Below are 24918 nucleotides of genomic sequence, written 5' to 3' on the forward strand. Positions count from 1 at the left end.
ATGATTTTCCCAAGGTTATACAGCTCATAAGTGGTAATTATGGTCAGAGCTAGGCAGCCTGCCTCTAGAGCAACAGTCCCCAACCTTTTTTGCACCAGGGACCGCTTTTGTGGAAGATGTGGGGGGGGGATGGTCTTAGGATGATTCAAGTGGATTACATTTATTGTGCACTTTGTTTCTATTATTAGTACATCAGCTCTACTTCAGATCAGCAGGCATTAGATCCTGGAGGTTGGAGACCCCTGCTCCAGAGTATGTGCTTAACTCCTGGCACTGTGTGTCCTTAATCTCACGTGAGATGTGCCTTAAATACTAATGTGACTTCAATGACCCTCCCAATGCCAGGGGTTCCCCTCCTCCTGTGTCAGTCTTTGAATTTTAGAGCTGCAAGTTACCTGATGAGATCATCTAGTCTGAGTTTCTGCATCTAGGCAAGGTTAATATCAAACTTCCTGCCACAGAGAGCCACTTATGGCTCCTTAAGCATCGTCTTTAGAGATTTAAAAAATTTTAGTGTCTTCTCTCTGATTCCTAGCATTCCACCCCTCTCTCTAGCTTATCTTCTTCACTTCCCAAATAATTGTTGAACACCATACTATTGTACATATTCAGATCCGTTATTCCTTGGTCATCTCTTCTTTAGACCAAGAGTAGGTCCACACTGTCTTAGAGCCTAAGGATTATAAAATTTAGGAGTGGAAGAGGATGCTCTGTAGGAAAATGAAAGCAAAAAACTATACAGAGCTTTGGCAGCGGGGTATGAAAAAGAAGAGCCCTGATGTTTCCTAAGCCACGTGGCAAATCTACTTCTTTTGTGTTCGTTCATTTGTTTTTTTTTTTAAACATTTTATTTTGTATTGGGGTATAGCTGATTAAAAGTGTTATGATAATTTCAGGTGAACAGCAAAGGGACTCAGGCATACATATACATGTATCCATTCTCCCCCAAAGCCCCTTCCCATCCACTGTTACATTATGCTGCCACATAACACTGAACAGAGCTCTCTGTGCTATACAGTAGGTTCTTGTTGGTTATCCAGTTTAAATATAGCAGAGTGTACATGTCCATTCCAAACTCCCTAACTGTTCCTTCCCCACCACAGCCTTAAGTTGTGAGCCTCTAAGTCTGTGAGCCTCTGTTTGTAAGCAGTGCATTTGTGTCATTTCATTTTAGATTCCACATATAAGGGGTGTTATATGATATTTCTCCTTCTCTGTCTGACTGACTTTACTCAGTGTGACAATATCTAGGTCCATCCTATGTGTGGCAAGTCTATCTCTGCTCCAGGTCAAGCTACTTCTGTGTGTTTCTCAGTTCCTCGTAGAGCCTCATTTCCGACTCTCCGCATCACATTTACCTTTTTTCTGGACTCTTTCCTGAAATGTCTCCTTAGAATTTTGAATGTATTCCAAACCTGACTCTAATGACCTTCACCCCTCAGATAAGAGTGAAGGGCCACGATGGCTCCCTCCTCAAGCATCATCCAGTGTATCTGGTGATTCCTGGAGAAAATGGAAACATCAACCAGATCCTAACTACTGACAACAATGGCCTCGCTGCCTTCAATCTAGACACGGCTAATTGGAACGGGAAAAGCATTTCTCTGGAGGTAAGCACTGGGAGTTCCCCTTTCCAGCACAGAAGACCGTCTGAAGGAAAACTTCAGAATGTCCTTGTTTCTCTCTCTGCTCTCCCGGTAAGTCCATCACCTCACTTACTCACCAGTTCTGCCCTCCCTGTGACAGAAAGTTTTTCTTAGACACCACCATTTTTAATTCTCATCAAATAAATGACCCTTCAAATTAAAAAAATTGCTATTTCTATTAATTCATTTTATAACTTAACTGCCTCTCTATCTGGTTCTCTATTTGAAATCAGATTCAGTTCAGTTCAGTTCAGTTGCACAGTCGTGTCCGACTCTTTGCGTCCCCATGAATCACAGCACGCCAGGCCTCCCTGTCCATCACCAACTCCTGGAGTTCACTCAGATTCACGTCCATCGAGCCAGTCATGCCATCCAGCCATCTCATCCTCTGCTGTCCCCTTCTCCTCCTGCCCCCAATCCCTCCCAGCATCAGAGTCTTTTCCAATGAGTCAACTCTTCGCATGTCAAATTAGGGAAGAAAAAATGGTTCAGAATCATCTTCTTCCTCTCACTCCCCCTTTCCTTCTTCTTATTACTCATAAAACAGCAAAGAGAATTCTAGATTTTGCACAACTTGGAAGGTTATTTGTACCAGTTATCAATTGCTGCTTCACAAACAACTGCAGGGTAATTCCCTGGCTTTCCCATGGTTAGGATGTGCTTTCACTGCTGAGGGTGACGGGTTCAATCCCTGATCGGGGAACTAAGAAACCAAAACAAAAAAACAAACTACAGAACTTCAGTGTTACACAACAGGAAGTATTTACTGGTCTTGTATCTGGGTAATCTGATGGCAGCTCTGCCCATCTTCGTGGAGTTCCTTATGTCTGTGGACCAGCTGACTGTAGGCTTGCACTCCACATGTCTCATGATCTGCTAAGACAGTCCAGGTATACCAATGGTTCAGTGGTAAAGAGTCCACCTGCAATGCAGAAGACACAGGGGATGTAGGTTCGATCTCTGGGTCAGGAAGATTCCCCTGGAGGAGGATATAGCAGCCCACTTCAGTATTCTTGCCTGAAAAATCCCATGGACAGAGAAGCCTGGCGGGCTACAGTCCACAAGGTCTTAAAGAGTCGGACACAACTGAGTGATTAAGCACATACCCATTCTCATGGCAGTGAAGAGTTGCAAAAGACATACAAAGACTTTTCTGAGCCTCTAGTTAGCTCACATATCTGAATATCCATTCCCCAAAACAAGTCACCTGGTGGGTCCACAGTTAGACCAAAAGGGTCTATGATTCCTTGGTAGAGGATGTTGCTATGGGGAAGGAGGAAGAACTATAGCCCATAAGCAAATACGTACTATTTCTGTTGTGACTAATTTGCCTGTTTCTGTACTCTAGGCATCACTCAATCACTCCTCTTAGAAACGATTATTTTCAGTCTTTTTTTGTATGTGTGACTGTTCGGCACGTGGGATCTAGTTCCCTGACCGGGGATCAAACCCATGCCCCCTGCATTGGAAGCATGAAGTCTTAACCACTGGACCACCAGGGTAGCCTGATATTGATTGATTGATTGCTTTTCAGTCTTATTATCCTCTGTATCTAGTTTTCTTAGATTTGAGATACATTCTTTAATCTCTTAGTCAAACTTGTCTCTCCTTTGCATCAGTGTGTGAAGGTATATCACTGACAATTTTCTATTACCTGACAGCTATCATTCAGCTCTTACTTTACACCCTGACATACCACAATGTTGCTTCAAGTAACCACTGTTATGGAGTCCTCAGACATTCTTGGTTAGACCTCTAGCGAAATATCTACATGCCACTCTTAGGCAGTACCTATTTGAGAATCACAACAGCCCTACCGGGTTGATATAGTTGGGGTACATGCCTTTAAAGGTCTTTTTTTCCCTCTCTCTCTCTTTCTCAGGGCAGGTTCCAACTGGAAGAAACACATGATCCAAAACAAGAGCCTCGTTACTACCAAAATGCCTACTTGCATCTGCAGCCTTTCTACAACACGACTCGCAGCTTCCTTGGCATCCGTCGATCAAGTGGCATCTTGGAATGTGGCCGGCCCCAGGAAGTGCTGGTGGATTACTACATCCATCCGGCTGATGCAAACCCTGACCAGGAAATCACCTTCTCCTACTATGTGAGACTGGGAGACGGGGGCTGGAAGGAAAGGGAATAAGGACAGTGAGTCAGAGCAAGTGAACAGTCTGGATAGAGATATAAGACAGGTCTTCCTTGGTGGTCCAGTGGTTAAGACTGCTCTGCCAATGCAGGGAGTGCAGGTTCAGTCCCTGGGTGGGGAACTAAGATCCCACAGGCTGTGAAGTACAACCAAAAGAGTTTTGTAGAAAACTGTAATGCAAGCCATATAGGTAATTTCTAAATCTTTATTTGCCACATTAAAAAATTAAAATAATGGTGATAACTAACTTTTAAAGGATATTTTATCTAACCCAACATATGATCATTTCCACATGAAATCAACATTAAAAATCATTAATAAATATTTTGCATTTTTTTTGTTTCAACCGTGTAGCAAAGTATGCATTAGAAATTCAAAGTATGTATTTTATACTTAAAGGAGTTTGGACAAGTCACATTTCAAGGGCTCCAGGAGTCATATGTGCCCAGTGGCTACAGTGTTGATATAGGTATAGAAGATGGGAGGACATGGGTAATAAGGAGATTTTGAACAGGAGTCCAGGGAAATAATGTGTGAGGAAATAATACTAGGAGTTAATGAGAAAATGCTGCGGACACGGGCTGAAAGGGAGCAGGGTGGGTTGGTGGGAGGGAGACTGAGGAGAGGATGGGGACTCAGAATAAATTTCCGTATGTGTTTCACTGGTCAGTGTTTTAAAATAGATAATATATCACCTTCATGATTCAGCTAAAATAAATCAAGTGATAAAGGAGTTGTAAATTTCATGCCAAGAAAAGTGAGCCTTTTCCAGAGTGTCTCATGCATTGCTGTCTATGCTCCTTCATTGTTACCACCATTAATCTTCATTTATACTTGCACAGTGATTGTCAAGCTGTATTTTAATAAACTTTATATGTCTCTCCCCCAAAAAATAAATGAATAAAATAAAATAGATAATATAGGGTTAACTTTGATAGCAACTTTCTGGAGAAATGTGATTACAACTTGTAGTCTGAAAAAAAATGTATAAAGACAAGCAGTTTGGTGCCTTGCCTGGTGGTCCAGTGGTCAAGAATCTGAGCTTCCACTGCAAGGGGCATGGGTTTGATCCCTGGTCAGGGAAGTAAGATCCTGCATGCCCTGCTGTGCGGCCAAAAAAACCCCCCAGAAAACAAAAAGAAAAACCAAGACTAACAGTTTTACTGGTCACCATGAGTCTAATTCCTCAGAAAGTCCTCAAGAACTGGACTCATGTGAACCTCGGGTTTGATGGTCCAGAGTTTTTTTTATTCCTTTATCACCTTCTTAAAGCCTCTGAGAGATTTTATCCCCCTAAATCATTTCAGTGTCTCCATCAATCTAAAACAATCATCCAAATAACAGAACGAGGAGGGGTGGGTGGGAAATAATAAGGCAGAGTTATAATATGTGTACTGAGTTCAGGACAGAAGTGTGGGAGGCTTACAAGGAAAGTGGAATTGGAGCAGATCAGTGCGGACTTGACTGAAGCCTGAGGAGTTGGCCTACTTAGAAACCATTGCACTGAGTTCATTTTCAAGGGAGAGTGAACAGGAAGGGAGAGATAAAAAGAGATTTCTTGCCAGAGAGTCAAATGTCAGAGGACTCAAGACAGTTCAAGATGCATTCATTTCCACTGACTTCTTTAAAAAATTTTTTATTTATGTATAGTTGATCTACAATGTTGTGTTAGTTTCAGGTATTTAATTACACACACACACATATGTATATATATTCTTTTTCAGATTCTTTTCCCTTGGAGGTTATTACAGAGTATTGAGTAGAGTTCCCTATGCTATACAGTAGGTCCTTGTTGGTTATTTATTTTATATATAGTAGTGTGCATATATTAATCCCAAATTCCCAATTTATCCCCACCCCCTCACCTTTAACTTCCACTGAATTTTGAATTGAGTGATAATTTTTTTAAAGTTGTAAAAACAGAAACAGACTCACAGAAAGCGGGAACAGACTTGTAGTTGCCAAGGGGGAAGAGACTTGTTGGAGGGATAGATTGGGTGTTTGGGATTAGCAGATCCAAACTATCATATGTAGAATGGATAGAAAACAAGGTCCTATTGTATAGCACAGGGAACTATATCCAATCTCCTGGGATAAACCATAATGGAAAAGAATATTAAAAAAAGAATGTATATATGTGTATAACTGAGTCACTTGGCTGTCCAGCAGAGATTGGCACAACATTATAAATCAACTACACTTCAGTAGAAAAAAATGTTTTTTAAAAAGGTTGTAAGGATGGATTTTAGTGGACATTATGTTACAAGGATCATAAAAGAATAAAACCTAGAGATCTTCAAGAAATGGTGTCAGCTATCTGTTGTGAAGAATGGTTTCTGTTCTGTCTGGTTCCAAAGCCATGGTGGCCTGTGTCTCCTTCCACCCACCCCCTGGTTCTTTGCAGACCCCCAACTGGAGGAGAAGTCATCAGAATTCTGGGTATCATCAGACATATGACAAGCTGAAGGATGCTCCACAAAGTACTTACCTGGACTCCTGAACTATGAAAGAAGCCTCTCCTTACAGAGAGGTGTAAGGATTGGACTAAGGCTGAACTCCTCTAACTTCTATGTTGTTGATGGTTTTTATTTTTTCTCTTCTTTAGTTAATAGGGAAAGGAAATTTGGAGATGGAGGGGCAGAAACACCTGAAGTCCAGGATGCAAGGTGACTGTTCATGAATCTCTTGGAAGACTTAAACTTTAAATTTCCAGCTGAATTGGTTTATAATGCTTTTCAGCTCTCCTTTGTGGTAGTTTCCTTCTACTTTTTATATATTCATTCTGTTAATCTTTGAGAGTTTGATATTGAAACATCAACTGAAAATCTTCATTTATCTACTTAAAAATAATTGTAATATATAGTGGAACTACATGTAACTTTGTTCTGTGTCTTCCAAGTCTCCTGTAAATTTACATTACATTTGTAATGTAAAATTGTTTTTACATTGATTCAACAAACAAAAAAGAAAGAAAAAAGAAGAGAGACAAGAAAAACTTTAAACTTCTAGGAAGCAGTTCTTATACTAGAAGCAAGAGCAGGAATAGCAAGAACAGAACAATAACCACAGATCGGAAAAATGAGAAACAATTTGCCCGAGGTTGGCTCAGGGAGAAGTGCAGACACAGGGTTGGATGTCACTGGTAGGTGAGCATGTACTCTCATGCCTGAATATCCCCTCTTCTCTTTCAGGACTGAAAGGCTCCTTCTCTCTCCCACTGGTCTTCAACTCCAGATTAGCCCCTGATCCTTCCCTGGTGGTCTATGCCATTTTTCCCAGTGGAGGTGTCATAGCGGACAAAATCCAGTTCTCTGTGGAGATGTGCTTTGACAATCAGGTAAAATGGCAGTTAAGGCGGGTGAAGGAAAGGTCTGGGCAGAGAGAGGGAGCTTGTGTGTCCTGGGGGTGGAGGGAGATAAGGCAGGGCCACTGGGAAAGGCAGGGGAGAATGTTGAAGCTGGATGTCATGTTCCGTATCTTTAGCATGGTTTGTTGAACTGTCTCTCCTGCTTCTTTTAAAAGGTCATGCTGGGAAGTCACATGTTCTGTAGACCTATTCCATAAATTCTCTTTCTACTTTGCATCTTTTAAACTTTCTGTATTATTTTACTGTGCTGCTTACTTTTTCCAACTGTATCACAAGACACTGCTTCTAAAGGGCAAGACTTTACAAAGAAAAATCACTATAAAAGTGAAGGACTTGGGGGAATTCTCTGGCAGTCCAGTGGCTGAGACTTCATCTTCCAATGCTGGGGGTTTGGGTCAAGGAGTTAAAATCCCATATTCTTCGTGGCCCAAAAACCAAAATATTAAACAGAAGCAATATTGTAACAAATTCAATAAAGACTTTAAAAATGATCTGGATCAAAAAAAAAAAAAAAAAAAGACAAAGCGACTCTAAAAAAAAAGTGAAGGAGTGGGCTAGGGATGGTACTTAGGGCATATGGCTGATGACTGTTTCTCCTCCTCTCCAGCCTGACCTGATCCCCGTGTTGTCCTTTTCTCTTCCCCAGGTTTCCCTTGACTTCTCACCTTCCCAGCAGCTTCCAGGAGCAGATGTGGACCTCCAGCTGCGGGCAGCCCCTGGGTCCCTGTGTGCAGTCCGGGCCGTGGATGAGAGTGTCTTGCTGCTTAGACCAGAGAGCGAACTGAGCAATCGTTCGGTGAGTGGCCTGCTGACATGGCAAGAGGGGGTCGACAGAGAAGATAGTCTGGCTGCATCAGGATAAAAGATGGATTCCAGGGAGCAGGAAAGAGAGTCTCAGGGAAACAGTGGAGGCAAAGTTGGTGTGGACATGAAGGCAGAAATGATGATATGGGAAATTCCTGGAAATCCAGTGTTTAGCACTCAGGGCTTTCACTGCTAGGTCCCAGGTTCAATCCCTGGTCAGGGAACTAAGATCCTGCAAGCTGCTTGGCATGCCCCAGCCCCCGAAAAACACGATATGAGAAGGGCATGGTTAATATGATCATAGGGATCAGGAAAGATGAAATAGGAGATAAAGATCAGATTATGAGAAAAGATGAACTAGAGGAAGGGGCTTAGGATGGAAGAAACTAAAAGACACTTACTCCTTGGAAGAAAAGTTATGACCAAACTAGATAGTATATTCAAAAGCAGAGACATTACTTTGCCGACTGAGGTCCGTCTAGTCAAGGATATGGTTTTTCCTGTGGTCATGTATGGATGTGAGAGTTGGACTGTGAAGAAGGCTGAGCACCGAAGAATTGATGCTTTTGAACTGCGGTGTTGGAGAAGACTCTTGAGAGTCTCTTGGACTGCAAGGAGATCCAGCCAGTCCATTCTGAAGGAGATTAACCCTGGGATTTCTTTGGAAGGAATGATGCTAAAGCTGAAACTCCAGTAACTTTGGCTACCTCATGCGAAGAGTTGATTCATTGGAAAAGACTCTGATGCTGGGAGGGATTGAGGGCAGGAGGAGAAGGGGACGACCCAGGATGAGACGGCTGGATGGCATTACTGACGCGATGGACGTGAGTCTGAGTGAACTCCGGGAGCTGGTGATGGACAGGGAGGCCTGGCGTGCTGCGATTCATGGGGTCGCAAAGAGTCAGACACGACTGAGCAACTGAATTGAACTGAACTGAACTGAGGACAAAGAATACAAGGACAGCAAACTGTGCCCACAGAAGCTGAGAGAAGTGATTTCACTGTGTCAATATTTCATTTGCTTAAGAAAAAAAGATTAATTTCCTTTACTGTCTTTTCTCAGGTCTATGGGATGTTCCCATTCTGGTACAATCACTACCCTTATCAGGTGGCTGAATACGACGAGTGTCCAGGGTTTGATCATTGGAACTTTCCGCAGCCCCTTATTAAGCCCGCGCTTGAGGAGCGTTGGAACAACCATCTTGGCATATGGAGGCCTCAGCTCTCTGAAGAAATAGACGTTTTCAGTTTTTTCCAGGTGAATGTTCTTACCCATTTTGTTCTCATAGAAACAATGTTGGTGGGAGGGGGAAAGGAAAGTCCATATCGACAAAAGCATGTGGGCTTAGGTGGGCACTGACAGGAGCAAAATCTTGAAAGAAACTTCTGGTGGGCAAGGAGCCTCTCTTGGTTCTTATGCTTGAAGAAGTTTCCCACATGTGAGGCTATACACCTATCCTCTCTCTGGGGTCTGCAAACATTGACTTTCATGGGATCAGTATAGAAGAAAAAAAAAAAAAACCACAAGGAAAGGTAGACCAGAAGTCTCCTACTATTACAAAAGATTTTACATTTATTTTATCAGCAAAGTTTTGGGATGCTTTGGCCCATGTCTGGCCATTGGTTCTCTGAGGTCAGGAAGCAGGTCTTGTTCAATCTTTTCGTTCTCTCTAATACTTTATCCTTCAATATATTTTTGAGCCTGATCCACTCAATATATTTTTATTGAATTGATCAAGTTGATATGGTCTCTGCCCTCAGAAAACTCATTTCAAATCAAATAATAAGGATACAGTGACTAATATTCGGAAGAAGTATTAAACATATCGAACAATGAAGTACGTGGAATACTACTATTTAGCCAAAAAAAGAATGAAATCTTGTCACTTGCAACAACCTGGATGGACCTTGAGGGCATTATGCTAAGTGAAATAAGTCAGATGGAGAAAGACAAACCTTGTATGATCTCACTTATACATGGTATTTAAAAGCAACAGTTAACAACTGACCCATAGATACAGAAAAGAGACTGTAGTTACCAGAGATGGGAGATAGGGGGCGGGCAAAATGGGTAAATGTGGTTAGAAAGTGCAAGCTTCCAGTTGTGAAATAAACAAGTCTTGGGAATGTAATGTACAGCATAGTGACTATAGCTAGTGATACTGTATCTTGTTGTTTAGTTGTTGTTGTTTAGTCCAACTCTTTTGCGACCCCTTGGACTGTAGCCTGCCAGGCTCTTCTGTCATGGGATTTCCCAGGCAAGAATGCTAAAGTGGGGTGTCTTCCTGACCCAGGGATCAAACTTGAGGCTCCTGCATTGCAGGTGGATTCTTTACTTCTGAGCCCCTGGAGAAGCCCAATGATATTGGGCTTGAAAGTTGCTAAGAGAATAGATCTTAAAAGTCCTCATCACAAGAAAATAATTTTTTTAAATTATATATGGTAATGGATGTTAACTAGACTTATTGTGATGATCATTCTGCAAAAACATATGCGTATGTGTGTATATACACATACATAATACATGCATATATACATATATAAATACAATGAAATAAGTTTCACTGAGAGACTTTCATACTGACTCGAATAGAAGTGAACCAGTCTTGGTGGCTGAGTATAGGTCTCACAATTAATAGGCAAAGAATGTGTTGGTTCAATCCTTTGAGGGTGAAATTTCTAGGCAGTAGCCCTTGTAGTAAGGGAAAGGACCCCCTCTAACACTTCATTCTCTGGTCCCTTTGGTGCCTATCAGGATGTGGGCCTGAAAATACTGTCCAATGCCAAAATCAAGAGGCCAATAGATTGCAGTCACCAGAATTTAAGACACAGAGTTACGATAGCTAAAGGTAAGCTGCCTCTGATTCACTGAAATATTTAGAATCGCTTAGAATCACGGAACTCTGAAAGCTCCCTCTTTGCCTCCTCTTCTTGCCCTGAGCCTCTAGCCAGGATGATAATGGATTGTGGGTTATAGATGCAGGCAGTTTCCCCAAGGATTTCACTCTCTTTCTACGGGGTGGGCTTTTGAAGCCTGAAGTTCTTATCTATTCATTTTCTGGCCAAACATCCCCACCTGTCACTTTCCCCAATAGCCTTGTGACCAGTTAGTTCCTCAGTGGTCCTTCCTCCTCATCTATGACTTGCATTTTCTCCGCTTCCCTCTGAATGTCTTGCTAGTAGTCCCTCTACTTTGACTTATCATGTGACTCAAGTCTTCTGCTTTTTCCCTTATTCCTTGTCTCCTTAGCAGTGAATGATGTTAGTCCAGTGGCTTTCAAGCCAACTCCATCAGTTCGGCTGGAAGAGTCTCAGGTTCGCCAGTACTTTCCAGAAACTTGGCTGTGGGATCTGTTTCCTGTTGGGTAAGTGATACCTCCAAGGTATAACAAGATTATATATATACAGTGTGGAGTCAGGAGAGAACCCAGACTCAGATAATTTTTTAAAATTAATTAATTTGACTGTACTGGGTCTTAGTTGTGGTATGTGGGCCCTTTAGTTGCAACATGTGGGATCTAGTTCCCTCACCAGGGATCAAACCCAGACTACCTGCATTGCGAGCTAGATTCTTAGCTACTGGACCACCAGGGAAATCGCAGACTCAGATAATTTCTAATGACTCTAAGTCTCAAGCCAGAGAATAGCAAGGAAAGATAAGAAAGCCTTCTTAAGTGAACAATGCAAACAAATGGAGAAAAGTAATAGAATGGGAAAGACTAGAGATCTCTTCAAGAATACTGGAGATACCAAGGAAACATTTCACGCAAAGATGGGCACAATAAAGGACAGAAAGAGCAAGGACCTAACAGAAGCAGAAAAGATTAAGCAGAGGTGGCAAGAATAAACAGAAGTCTCAAGCCAAGAAGGTTTAATGGAAATATGAGAATGTTTTTCTTTCCCTGGATTCTTAAACAATTGTATACAATCATTCAAAACAAATCCACACATCTTCACATTTGCACAGTGCAGACAGGGCAGGGCCACACCAACAGAAAGGCACATCTTGATGTTAGTTTAGTTTGTGTTCACTCCTTTCCTGCTTGTCCTGACAAACCATAAGGATGCATATTCTCACAGATTCGGAGGGCACTGGGCTGTCTTACAGATATGTTTACACACATACCGCCTCCCCCAATCCTCAGACACACGCTTTTCCCATACTTGTACAGCCTCACCTGAAGACTCACAGTCTTGAGATTCACTTAGGCCTCCAGTCCAGTTGCTTTCCCCCACCATGCACAAGAGCAGCAAAATAGTCACTTCTGTGGGCGAATTTGTAGCTGAGTTCTTGTGTCCTCGCAGCTACTCAGGACAGGAGTCTGTCCACATCACCATTCCTGACACCATCACCACGTGGAAGGCCATGACTTTCTGCACCTCCCAGTCCAAGGGTTTTGGCCTCTCACCCACTGTTGGAGTGACTGCCTTCAAGCCGTTCTTTGTTGATCTGACGCTCCCTTACTCAGTGGTTCGTGGTGAATCCTTCCGTCTGACTGCCACCATCTTCAATTACCTGAAGCAGTGCATCAGGGTAAGAGCTGGGGATGTAGGAAGCAGGTATCAGCCCCTATACTGGAGGCATACCCATCTCCTCAGAGAAAAAATGAGACTTCAGTGTCTTGGCCCTCCCATCTTCCTAACCTTCTGGGCATTGTCTGCTTTACTCATATCTTTTATTATTTTTAAAAACTTATTTTAGTTAATTGATTTATTTTGGCTGTGCTGGGTCTTTGTTGCCACTTGGGCTCTCTCTGGGAGGCTTTCTCTAGCTGCTGTGAGTGGGGGCTACTCTTCACTGTGGTGCGCGAGCCTCTCATTGTGGTGGCCACTCTTGTTTCGGAGCACAGGCTCCCTGCGGGCGTTAGTAGTTGTAGCGCGTGGGCTCAGTGGTTGTGGCTCCTGGGCTCTAGAGCACAGGTTTGTGGTACATGAGCTTAGTGGCCCCTCGGCATGTGGGATCTTCCCAGACTAGCGATCGAACTTGTATCTGCTGCATTGGCAGGCGGATTCTTAACTGCTGGACCACCAGAGAAGTCCTATTTATATCTTTTATCTTTCAAATATCCTCTTTAGGTTCAGACTAACCTAGCTAAGTCAGAGGAGTACCGAGTGGAAAAGCAGACAGACCCTCAGGCCTCCACCTGTCTGTGTGCTGACGAAGCAAAATCCTATCACTGGAACATCACGGCTGTCAAACTGGGTAAGAGCAGGACGCGGCAGGTAGGCAAGGAGAGAACAGAGGTTAGGAATGCTATGCTTTCCTCTACTACATTTGCTTTGTTTTCTCCTTCCTCTCTGTATATTTGCCTCTATTTTTCTCCCTCTTAAGTCTAGGTTAGAAATAAATGAGCAAATATTCTTTGATAGATGACTCCAAATTATTCACGTCGGACTATTTCAAGTGTGAAAGGGCGAGCTTTTAAAATTTACACCAAGGACTTCCCTGGTGGTCCAGTGGGTAAGGCTCCACACTCCCAGTGACCAAGTTCAATCCCTGGTCCGGGAACTAGATCCCACATGCTGCAGCTAAGAGTTCACATGCCACAGCTAAGAAAATACCCCATGTGTCCTGCCTGTCACAACGAAGATCAAAGATCCCAGGTGCAGCAACTAAGACCCAGTACTACCAAATAAATAAATATTTTAAAAAATATATTTATGCCAGGACAAGGGATATAGTTTCATGTTACCAGTCAGACATTAACTATGGGCCAGGCATTGTCCTAACTGTGTAACATTAATTAACTCATTTAATCATCACAATTTGGGCTTCCCTCATGGTGCAGTGGTAAAGAATCAACCTGCCAGTTCAGGAGACACAAGAGACCCAAGTTCTATCGTTGGGTTAGGAAGCTCCCCTGGAGAAGGAAATGGCAACCCACTCTAGTATTCTTGCCTGAAAAATTCCATGGACAGAGGAGCCTGGTGGGCTATAGTCCATGGGATCCCAAAGAGTTGACTGGTCGCGTGCACATGTGGGCACACACACACACACACACACAATCATCACAATAATCCTTTCAGATGTCATTTGCTCTCAGATTAAATCCTTGCAACTCAAATTGTGATCTTTGGGTGAATTAGTGATCTACTGCTGCTTAACAAATTACCCTAAAATTCAGCAGCCTTAAAGAATGTTTATTATCACAGTTTCCATAGGTCAGTGATTGGTATGGTTTAGCTGAGTGCCTCTTGCCCAAGGTCTCTCATGAAGTTCAGCCAGGGTTGTGTTCTCCTCCAAAGATTTGCCCAGGAGAGAACTTACATCTAGGGTCATTCCAGAGCCTCTGATCCTCATGGGCTGTTAGACTGAAGGCTGCAGTTCTTGGCCTCAGGTGTTGTTTGGTGGGCTCCCTCTGTTTCCTAACCCATGGCTCTTCCCACTGGACCGCCTCCTGACATGACAACTGGCTTCGTCCATAGTGAGTGGCTCAAGGGGAAAAGGGAACCCAAGACAGAGCTGCAGTCCTTTTTTTGGCTGTGCTGGATCTTCATTGCAGCTTGCGGACTAAGTTGCTCTGTAGCATGTGGGAACTGAATTCTCCAACCAGGGATCGAACCCACGTCTCCTGCCCTGGAAGGTGGATTCGCAATCACTGGATCACCAAGGAAGTCCCTGCAGTCTTTTTTTAACCAATCTCGGAAGTGACATCTCACTGCTTCTGCTCTATCCTCTTCTTTAGAAGTGAATCACTAAATTCAGCCTGCAAGCAAGGGGAGAAGATGACAGAGCAGTGTAAATATCAGGGCAGGGGTTGTCAGGGCCCCTTAGAGGCAGCCTACCACACTAGACCAGCATCAGTGACTCCTGGAAGCTTCTTGGAACTGCAGACTGTGGGCCACACCCCAGATCCACTGATGCAGAGCTCTTATTGTAACAAGCCAGAGCCACAGGTGACTTGCATGCATCAAGTTTAAGAAGCAACAGTCTAGTGGGGAAGAGACGTCACTGGTACCTGTGCCAGTGGGGCCAATATCTTCCTTTCTCCCTCTTTCTTCTCAGGTCATGTAAACTTCACTATCAGCACAAAGATTCTGAACAGCAATGAACTCTGTGGGGGCCAGAAGGCGTTTGTTCCCGTAAAGGGTGGGAGTGACACACTCATCAAACCAGTTCTGGTCAAGGTGAGTTTTCTGCAGGTCTAGCTTCAGAGGCAAAGGCAGCTACCAAGCCAGGGATGTTCAGCATGTGTCCGACCACATCAGTGAGTCTGTTGCAGCATTCTAAGTCCAGCTGCCATCAGGTAGCTCACCTTTATCCTTCCCTGAGCCGTTTCTGCTCTCAAATACTTGCTAAACCCACACCGATGGCCTATGAAAGTGTCTAATACAGTACCTGCACTTTTTTTTTTTTAAGAAAGAAATGGAAAATTTTATTCAAGCCAGATTTGAGGATTATACCCTGGGAAGAGCTTCTCAGAAAGCCCTGAGAACTGTGCCCCACTTTGGAAGTCAAGGCACAGTTGCATGAGTTTTCTTTGAGACAGAAGACTGTATATCAAATGATACATTATTGACAGTTTACATAATCTGGATATAAGGGTCATCATAGCAGGTCATGTGACCCCTTATAAGATTAAGAAGGAATGTTATCTTTAAAAAAAAAAATTGGAGTATAATTGCTTTACAACGTTGTTAGTTTCTGCTGTACAGCAACACGAATCGGCTGTATGTATACATACATCCCCTCCTTCCGACTCCTCCCTCCCACCCCTCTGATACTTGGTACTTTGGAGACACTCAATGAATGTTAGTTTCTCCTATGAAAATCCCTATGTCAGCATTAGCTGCGTCACATCACCGTGAATTCCATTGCCCGTCCTGTCTCCTAGAAGTGTCCCAAACTTGTCTTTAGCTCTAGCCTAGAAAGAATCTTACTGAGAGGCCCCTCCCTGGGTTGAAAAGGAGTCCTTCTGAATGTCAAAGAGAAGCTCTCTTCCCTCCAGTTGTGAGCGAAGCCCTCGGGGCGCAAGCAGGGCCTCTTTTTCCCGTTTCCCTTCCCTTTCCTATCCCTCCAGGGCCACCTGCCCTGATGCTCATCTAGTTATTCTCACCCATCCTTGTCTCTTTTCCTGTTAGCCGGAAGGAGTCCTTGTGGAGAAGACACACAGTTCACTGCTGTGCCCAAGAGGTGGGTGAACACAGAGAGGGGTTGATGTGAGAATTCCCTTAGCAACAGATTTTCTTAGGCAAAAGGAGGAATCTACAGGACAAGGAAAAAATAGGAGAGTCTAGGGGTGCCATTCCCAGGGGAGCCAACTAGCAGAGAGGCAGGAAAAGAAGAGAAATCATACAGTACATTATGGTGCTGGCTGGAATTTATTTTTAGCAAAGACCGCTATGAATAGTAATAAAAAAAAATCTACCTCCAACCCACAGAAAGCAGTGGTTCCGGAAAGCCCTGGGTGATGGCAAGTGTTCCTGTGGTTTGGGCTCGGGAAGCGCCGCTGCTTCCACCTCTCTAGTGCTTTACCCTTTCTCTGCCCCTCACAGGAAAAGTGGCTTCAGAATCCATCTCCCTGGAGGTCCCTGAGGATGTTGTTCCTGATTCGGCCAAGGCTTATGTCACTGTTATGGGTAAGCAACCAGAGATTCTTAGCTCAAAAAGGAAAAAGTGGGGCCAGCAGCTCTCAAGGTGTGGTGTGAGTTGAAGCCTATGGACCTACCTGAAGGAAGGTGTGGAGGGCTAGAAGAGACAAAGGGAAGAAGAGCTTATTTTACAAACTGAGCGCATACAGCCTGTGCAGTGTGGATGGGATTATACAGACATATGCCCAGTTAAAATCAGAAATGAGGGACTGTCCCAGCGGTCCAGTGGTTAAGACAACCTGCATCCACTGCAGGGGGCCTGGGTTTGATCCCTGCCCAGGGAACTAAGATCCCACATGCCATAAGGACCCAAGAAACAGAGAAACAAAGACAAAAAACAGAAAAGAGAGTGGGAAGAGGAAGTTAAAGCTCATTAAGTTTTATATGTATTTAGGTTTAGGTCTATAAATTGAGTAGAGGGGAGACAAAATGTTTGTGGTAACCATTTAAGAATAAGAACTTTATCCATTTGAATATAATTTTGGAAAGATTCAACCATGTTTAAAAGGGCATGCCACTTCTTTGGGCAAGGAGAGGGAGCAAATAGGAAAACATGAGCTTGAAAATTGTAAAATTGCATCAGACTGGTTTAGGATCTCAGTTATGCCACTTAATAGCCATGTGACTTTGGATAAGTTAGTGAAGGATTTTGGTCCCTCTTTTCCCTTCTGTAAGACAGGGGCAATAACCTACCTCTCAGGATTGGTATAAAGATTAAATATAATATAATATCAAGTTCCCGGCACAGTATCTAGCACATAGTCAAAGGCTATATGTGTTATTCTTTCTTTACTCTTACCCCCTTCCCGGATCCCTTCCAGGTTAAAATGTCCGTTTTTTTCTGCGTTTGATTCTAGTATAGCACTCAGCATCCTGAATTACAACTCACTATCTTTCTGTGTCTTCCACACTGCATCGAGGACTCCTTGAGGATAAGGGTCCTGTCTATTTATTTACTTAAATTTTTTTATTATTTATTTTTTGGCTGCCCTGGATCCTCGTTCCTGCACGAGCTTTCTCTTACTCTCTAGGTGTGCACAGGCTTCTCAGTGTGGTGGATTCTCTTGTTGCGGAGCACGGGCTCTAGGGTGCCCGGGCTTCATTAGTTGTGGTGCATGGTCTTAGCTGCCCCGTGGCATGTGGAATCTTCCCATATCAGGGGGATCGATTCCACACATTGGAAGGTGGATTCTTTTTTTTTTAAGTGGAGATTAATTGCTTTACAACATTGTGTTGGTTTCTGCCATACAAAATGTGAATCAGTCATAACTAGGCATATGTCTCCTCCTTCTTAAACCTCCCTCCCATCCCCTACCCCATCCTACTGCTCTAGATTGTCAGAGCACCTGCTTGAGCTCCCTGTGTTATAAATCACCTTCGCACTAGCTCTCTGTTTTACATATGGTAATGTATATGTTTCAGTGGCAGGCGGATTCTTAACCACTGGACCACCGGGGAAGTCCCAAAGGCCATGTGTTTTTCATTTTTGTTCTTGGAGCAGTTCTTGCAGTTGACATTCAGGACATATTTATACATTCAAATTGAGCTCAGTGACTGAAATGAAGATGTTCATGAATCACTTATATCAGGCTTCCTGGCTTGTGAAGTATATGGAGGGGTCGGGAAATTTAACGTGGAAAAGCATGCCAGGAGGATGTGTGTGTCTGAGTGAGACGTGGTGATTCGAAAGGTGATGTAGTTATCTGCAGTGGAGGCACTTAGAGACTGAGACTACGGATTGCAGGTTTTGTTACATCCCTCATCAGCGTTTTAAAGCCTTGCACTCCTTCAGGTGGCCTATGGACCTGTCTGTGTACTCCAGTACCTTGTACATACCTAATGTTATAGTACTATGTTATAATTGCTTATAATAAGTTAGAATAGTGATGTAGGGACTTCCCTGGTGGTCCAGCAGCCAAGACTCAGAGCTCCCAATGTAGGGGGCCCAAGTTTAATCCCTGGTCAAGGAACTAGAGCCCACATGCTGTAACTAAAAGTTCACATGCTGCAACTAAAGATCCTGAATGCTGCAACTGAGACCCAGAGCAGACAAATAAATAAGTAAATATTAATATTAAAAAAAAAATGTGGGACTTCCCTGGTGGTCCAGTGGGTAAGAATCTACCTTCAGTGCAGGGAAAGTGAAATGTGAAAGTGAAAGTTGCTCAGTCATGTCTGACTCTTTGTGACCCCATGGACTATACAATCAGGCCAGAATCCTAGCATGAGTAGCCTTTCCCTTCTCCACGGTATCTTCCCAACCTAGGGATGGAACCTAGGTCTCCTGCATTGTAGGCAGATTCTTTACCAGCTGAGCCACAAGGAAACCCCAAGAATACTGGAGTGGGTAGCCTCTCCCTTCTCCAGGGGATCTTCCTGACCCAGGAATCGAACTGGGGTCTCCTGCATTGCAGGCGGATTCTTTACCAACTGAGCTATCAGGGAATTTGGGTTCAATCCCTGGTCAGGGAACTAAAATCCCACATGTCTCTGGGCAACTAAGCCCACATGCCACAACCAAAGCATAGCCAAAAAGAAAGAAAGAAAGAAAGAAAGAAAAAGCCAAAACAAAAGAATTGCAGTGTATTGTACTTGCTTGCCCCACTGACTACGGGCACTTCGAGGTGGAGACTGTTGTACCTGGGGTCACAGAGCAATGACTCACAAAATGGTAAGTAATATGTGTTCTTTGGAGGGCTTCTCAAGTGGTGCTAGTGGTTAAGAACCCGTCTGCCAGTGCTGGAGACATAAGAGATGTGGGTTCCATCCTTGGGTAGAGAAGATCCCCTAGAAGAGGGCATGGCAACCCACTCCAGTATTCTTGCCTGGAAAATCCCATGAACAGAGGAGCCTGGGGGGCTACAGTCCATGGGTTCTGAAAGAGTCAGACATGGCTGAAGTGACTTGGCACACACGTATTCATTGAATGATAACTCTTCAGGGTCCCTGCTTCTCCCACCATCTTCTCTCCCTCTTCTTTTGGACCCCAGGAGACATCATGGGCACAGCCCTGCAGAACCTGGACAACCTGGTGCAGATGCCATGTGGCTGCGGGGAGCAGAACATGGTCTTGTTCGCGCCTATCATTTACGTCCTGCAGTACCTGGAGAAGACAGAGCTGCTGACGGAGGAAATCTGGTCTCGAGCAGTGGGCTTCCTGAAGCTGGGTGAGCTGGCTCACCCTTTCTTCTTGGACACTTGCTTTGGGGCCTATGGTTGGGTTATTAAGACACAGGGAATTTTGGTGTCTGAAGTGTCCCTTCTCCTTGCAAGCCATGGGAGTGTTTTTTGAAGTTGTTGCTCTCCTCTAAAACCACATCTGGCTTCCCAGGGTACCAGACAGAACTGATGTACAAACACAGTAATGGCTCCTACAGCGCCTTTGGGGAGCAAGATGGAAATGGAAACACATGGTAATGTTGCCCAATTCTCAGTGAGTTCTGCTCCCCAGAGAATAATTCCAGAACCCTTCGGAATTATTCCTCTACCCTCCCCTGCACCCCATTCTTGCTTTCTATCCTTTACCACTTAAACATAGTTTTTAAATTAATTTTATTTTTTAATTTATGGCCGTGTTGGGTTTTTGTTGCTCTGCGGGCTTTTTCTAGTTTCGGTGTGGGGTTTCTCTTGTGGCATGTGGGTTTCTCTTGTGAGGCACAGGCTCTAGGTGTGGGCTCAGCAGTTGTGGTACATGGGCCTTAGTTGCACTGTGACATGTGGAATCTTCCCGGACCAGGGATGGAACCCATGTCCCCTGCATTGGCAAGTGGATTCTTCTCTACTGTGCCACCAGGGAAGTCCTCCTCTACCACTTTAATACTATTTATTTCAGCTTCATGTATGGTCAGATCCTTTACCCTTCTCCCTCACCTTGTACCTACCAGTTTTTGTCGCCATGAAGGCCAAGTGAGACCTCCCTTTTCCAGGCTTCCTATGGCATTATGTTTTCTCAACTCCTCTTCTGGAACTACACACCAGAACAAACTGTAGAACTGTTGCACACCCTGGAAGAAGAAATGGCAACCCACTCCAGTATTCTTGCCTGGAAAATCCCATGGACTGTGGAGCCTGGTGGGCTATAGTCCATGGGGTGGCAAAGAGTTGGACACAACTGAATTGACTTAACACATTGAACCCTCACCTAGAAATCTGCCTTAATGTACATTTCCCTCTTTACCCATATAGGCTGACAGCCTTTGTCACCAAATGCTTTGCCCAGGCTCAGCAATTCATCTTCATTGACGACAAGAACATCCAGGATGCTCTTGAGTGGATGGCAGGAAACCAGCTCTCCAGTGGCTGCTACGACAACGTGGGAAATCTCCTTCACACAGCTATGAAGGTGCGGCCTGCCCAGGGGCCTGGAGTCCCTGAGAAGAACTTGACGGAACTTGATTGCGCAGAATCAAGAGAGTGCTGGCCCGGGGTTTGGTTCTTTAGGTCTCTGGCCTGGCTAAGGGGTGACCTTTGTCAATATTCTTAGCCAGTTTGAGCCTGAGCTTCCATGTCTGTGAAACGAGAATATGTACTAGGACATGGTTCTCAAAGTGCAGTGCCCAGGTTCAGCAGTACCGGCACCACCTGAGAACTTGTTTGAAATGCTAATTCCAGCTCTCACCCCAGACCTAGTCAGAGGAACTCTGGGGGATGTGGGCCAGCATTTGTATTTTAACGTAGCCCTTTGGGTGATTCAAATACTTGCTAAAGTTTGAGGACCATTGGACTAGAAGGTCTCTGAGCATTTTACTAACTCCCTAAGTCTGAAGCAAAGCCATTTGCTCTGGTGGGGATTCCCAGGCAGCCCAATACCTCTTTTTTTCTTTTCTTTTTAAAATAATTTTGCTATTTAAAAAAAGTAATTATTTGTTTATTTTGGCTGGGCTGGATTTTTGCTGCAGCACAGGCTCAGTAGTCGCTATGCACAGGCTTAGCTGCCTCAGGGTATGTGGGATCTTAGTTACCCAACCAGGGATCAAACTGAAGTCCACTGCATTGGAAGACAGATACTTAACCACTGGACCACCAGGGAAGTCCCCAGCCCAGTTTTTATTGCAAGGGTGTCTACTCTCTGCCAGGCGCTATGTACTCCGTTTATTTGATGTTTAATGTTTGTTCTTGTTTAGTTGCTTAGTCGTGTCTGACTCTTTACGACCCATGGACTGCAACCCTGCCAGGCTCCTCAATCCATAGGATTTCCCATGGGTTGTCATTTCCTTTTCTGGGGGATCTTTTTGACCCAGGGATCGAACCTGTGTCTCTTGCATCTCCTGTTTTGGCAGGCAGATTCTTTACCACTGAGCTACCTGGGAAGCCCATTTAATGTTTACAACAAATCAATACGCTGAGTCCTAGCATGGGGCTTCCCAGGTGGCTCAGTGGGTAATGAATCCACCTGTGACGCAGGAGATGTGAGTTTGATTCCCAGGTTGGGAAGATCCCGCGGAGAGCGTGGCAACCCACTCTAGTATCAGTGTCTAGAGAATCTCATGAACAGAGGAACCTGGCGGGGCATAGTCCATAGAGTCACAAAGTGTTGGACACGACTGAAGCAACTGAGCATGCACACACAAGTCCTGGCATACCATTTTTAATTCCATTTTACAGATGAAGAAACTAGGTGCGGGGGTTAAGTGAAGTGCCCAAGGTGATTGTGGGCACAGGACTGTCATTTGAACCCCAGCAGTTGGACTCCAGGGGCATTTCTCACCTCCATTCACTGCACTGCCTGACCCCTCCCAACACAGGGTGAGGTGCTGGGGTGTGAGCAGCTCTTGTTCAATTCAGAACAAACCCAGTGAAAGAAAGACTGAACCAACTTTCCTGGAGGAATCATTATTGCTATTCCAGGCCCTGGATTAAAAATCTTGGGTGTTGAAAACAAAAGCTCTATATGATTCATTAGTATTCCTTATGCAAGGTCCTTGCAGTGTCCCCCATGTGTATAGTACAAGCCTGGATGTGACTAGAACAAGATTCTAGAGGTTTTTCCTCCTCCTGTCTTACCAGAGCTGGCCAGTCTGTCAAGAAACACATCATTTGTCTTGTCAAGTTTGGTGGTTTGGTCCTTAGTGGGAGCTCTGGACTTTAACTCCTTGGGCTCAAATCCCAGCCCTTCACCTTATTAGTTGTGTATTCTTGAACAAACTATTTCACCTTTTTAAGTGTTTGTTCTTTTATCTATTGAACAAAGATCATAATTTAGATTACATATTTTTTTAAAGAAAAAACCAATATTCTTCTGTGAAAGTCATTAATCAAGGACAGGTGTCACCTAATGTCTCCTGGAAAAGAGGCTGAGCTTTGTACCACTTGAGGGGAACATTCATCTGGGGAGGCTCAGATTCAGTAAAAACCTGAGAATAAGAAATTCTCAGATTCTTCTTATCCCCTGCTTCCTTCTTCTTCTTTTTTTTAATCTGTTATGCTTCCTAACCACTTCTCTTGGGTTTCCTAAATACCACTCAGAGCTGAAGACCTCTTAAGTTACTTCTTAAAGGTTACTAAAAGGTCACTGTTGTAGGCTGTGCGTCACTGAAGTCCCTCCAGTCCTCCTCCCTGCCCCCACCCACTGTCTGTCCTGGAGTCTTGAAGTCCAGTCAGCCTCTGGAAAGGAGCACTTTTTTATTTTCTTAATTCAAAAATTGAGGAGTGGAGTGGGGTGGGAGGTGGGACAGAGGTTCAGGAGGGAGGGAACATATGTATACCTATGACTGATTCATGTTGATGTATGGCAGAAACTAACACAATATTGTTAAGCAATTATCCTTCACGTAAAAAATAATAATAAATAAATAATTTTGTTTTAATTGGAAGATAATTGCTGTACAGTGTTGTGTTAGCTTTTGCTGTACAACAGTGGGAATTAGGTACATGAGTATATATGTCCCCCTCCCTCTTGAGCCTTCCTTCTACCTCCCTCCCACGCTCCCACCCCCATCTCACCCCTTTAGGTCATCACAGAGCACTGAGCTAGCTCCCTGTGCTATCCAGCAGCTTCCCACTAGCTATGTATTTTACACAAACCAGTGTATTAAATGTCAATGCTACTCTGTCAATTCATCCCACCCTCCCTCACCACTGTGTCCACATGTCCGTTCCCTGCATCTGCTAATTCATCTGTTCAGAGGGGACACCTTTTTGTAGTTTGTAGTTTGCACACAATTCTTGCACGTGCTGGCTGCGGCCTTGACTTCCTGTCTTCCTGTCTCCCTCCAGGGTGGAGTTGATGATGAGATCTCCTTGACTGCCTACATCACAGCTGCATTGTTGGAGATGGGCAAGACCACAGATGTGAGTTTCTCTAGCTCCTCCGCTTGACACTCTCTGGATCATGCCTATTTCTAGAGAAAGTTACCTAGTTTTGTCCCTCTCCAGCCAGTAAAGGACAGAAATGGTAGGGACCTAACAGAAGCAGAAGATATAAAGAAGAGGTGGTAAGAATACACAGAACTGTACAAAAAAGATCTTCATGACCCAGATAATCACGATGCTGTGATGACTCACCTAGAGCCAGACATCCTGGAATGTGAAGTGAAGTGGGCCTTAGGGAGCATCACTACGAACAAAGCTAGTGGAGGTGATGGCATTCCAGTTGAGCTATTTCAAATCCTGAAAGATGATGCTGTGAAAGTGCTGTACTCAATATGCCAACAAATTTGGAAAACTCAGCAGTGGCCGCAGGACTGGAAAACGTCAGTTTTCATTCCAATCCCAAAGAAAGGTAATGCCAAAGAACGCTCAGACTACCACACCATTGCACTCATCTCACACAATAGTAAAGTGATGCTTAAAATTCTCCAAGCCAGCCTTCAGCAATACGTGAACTGTGAACTTCTAGATGTTCAAGTTGGCTTTAGAAAAGGCAGAGGAACCAGAGGTCAAATTGCCAACATCCACTGGATCATGGAAAAAGCAAGAGAGTTCCAGAAAAACATCTATTTCTGCTTTATTGACTATGCCAAAGCCTTTGACTGTGTGGATCGCAATAAACTGTGGACAATTCTGAAAGAGATGGGAATACCAGACCACCTGACCTGCCTCTTGAGAAACCTGTATACAGGTCAGGAAGCAACAGTTAGAACTGGACATGGAACAACGGACTGGTTCCAAATAGGAAAAGGAGTACGTCAAGGCTGTATGTTGTCATCCTGCTTATTTAACTTATATGCAGAGTACATCATGAGAAACACTGGGCTAGAGGAAGCACAAGCTGGAATCAAGATTGCTGGGAGAAGTATCAGTAACCTCAGATATGCAGATGACACCACCCTTATGGCAGAAAGTGAAGAAGAACTAAAGAGCCTCTTGATGAAAGTGAAAGAGGAGCGTGAAAATGTTGGCTTAAAACTCAACATTCAGAA

The 24918-nt window shown here is 44.0% G+C and overlaps 1 protein-coding gene across 5 annotated transcripts in view; it reads left to right on the forward strand.

Annotated features, from left to right (window-relative positions):
• A2ML1 (alpha-2-macroglobulin like 1) overlaps nt 1-24918 on the forward strand; it is a 50761-nt gene that overhangs the window by 13099 nt on the left and 12744 nt on the right. For 3 of the 5 annotated variants that reach the window (XM_018048520.1, XM_018048519.1, XM_013964218.2), the window contains exons 11-27: nt 1443-1610; nt 3529-3753; nt 6401-6461; nt 6987-7132; nt 7809-7958; nt 9030-9224; nt 10722-10815; nt 11217-11331; nt 12272-12500; nt 13043-13169; nt 14973-15094; nt 16049-16100; nt 16463-16546; nt 19549-19725; nt 19890-19971; nt 20744-20900; nt 23774-23848. In XM_018048520.1, coding sequence (XP_017904009.1) covers nt 1443-1610; nt 3529-3753; nt 6401-6461; nt 6987-7132; nt 7809-7958; nt 9030-9224; nt 10722-10815; nt 11217-11331; nt 12272-12500; nt 13043-13169; nt 14973-15094; nt 16049-16100; nt 16463-16546; nt 19549-19725; nt 19890-19971; nt 20744-20900; nt 23774-23848 — 2259 coding nt within the window. The remainder of the gene's footprint in view (nt 1-1442; nt 1611-3528; nt 3754-6400; nt 6462-6986; nt 7133-7808; nt 7959-9029; nt 9225-10721; nt 10816-11216; nt 11332-12271; nt 12501-13042; nt 13170-14972; nt 15095-16048; nt 16101-16462; nt 16547-19548; nt 19726-19889; nt 19972-20743; nt 20901-23773; nt 23849-24918) is intronic. The other 2 variants (XM_018048521.1, XM_018048522.1) reach the window with 1 other exon arrangement.

The sequence above is a fragment of the Capra hircus genome, chromosome 5 (assembly GCF_001704415.2).
Source record: "Capra hircus breed San Clemente chromosome 5, ASM170441v1, whole genome shotgun sequence".
Lineage (NCBI taxonomy): Eukaryota > Metazoa > Chordata > Mammalia > Artiodactyla > Bovidae > Capra > Capra hircus.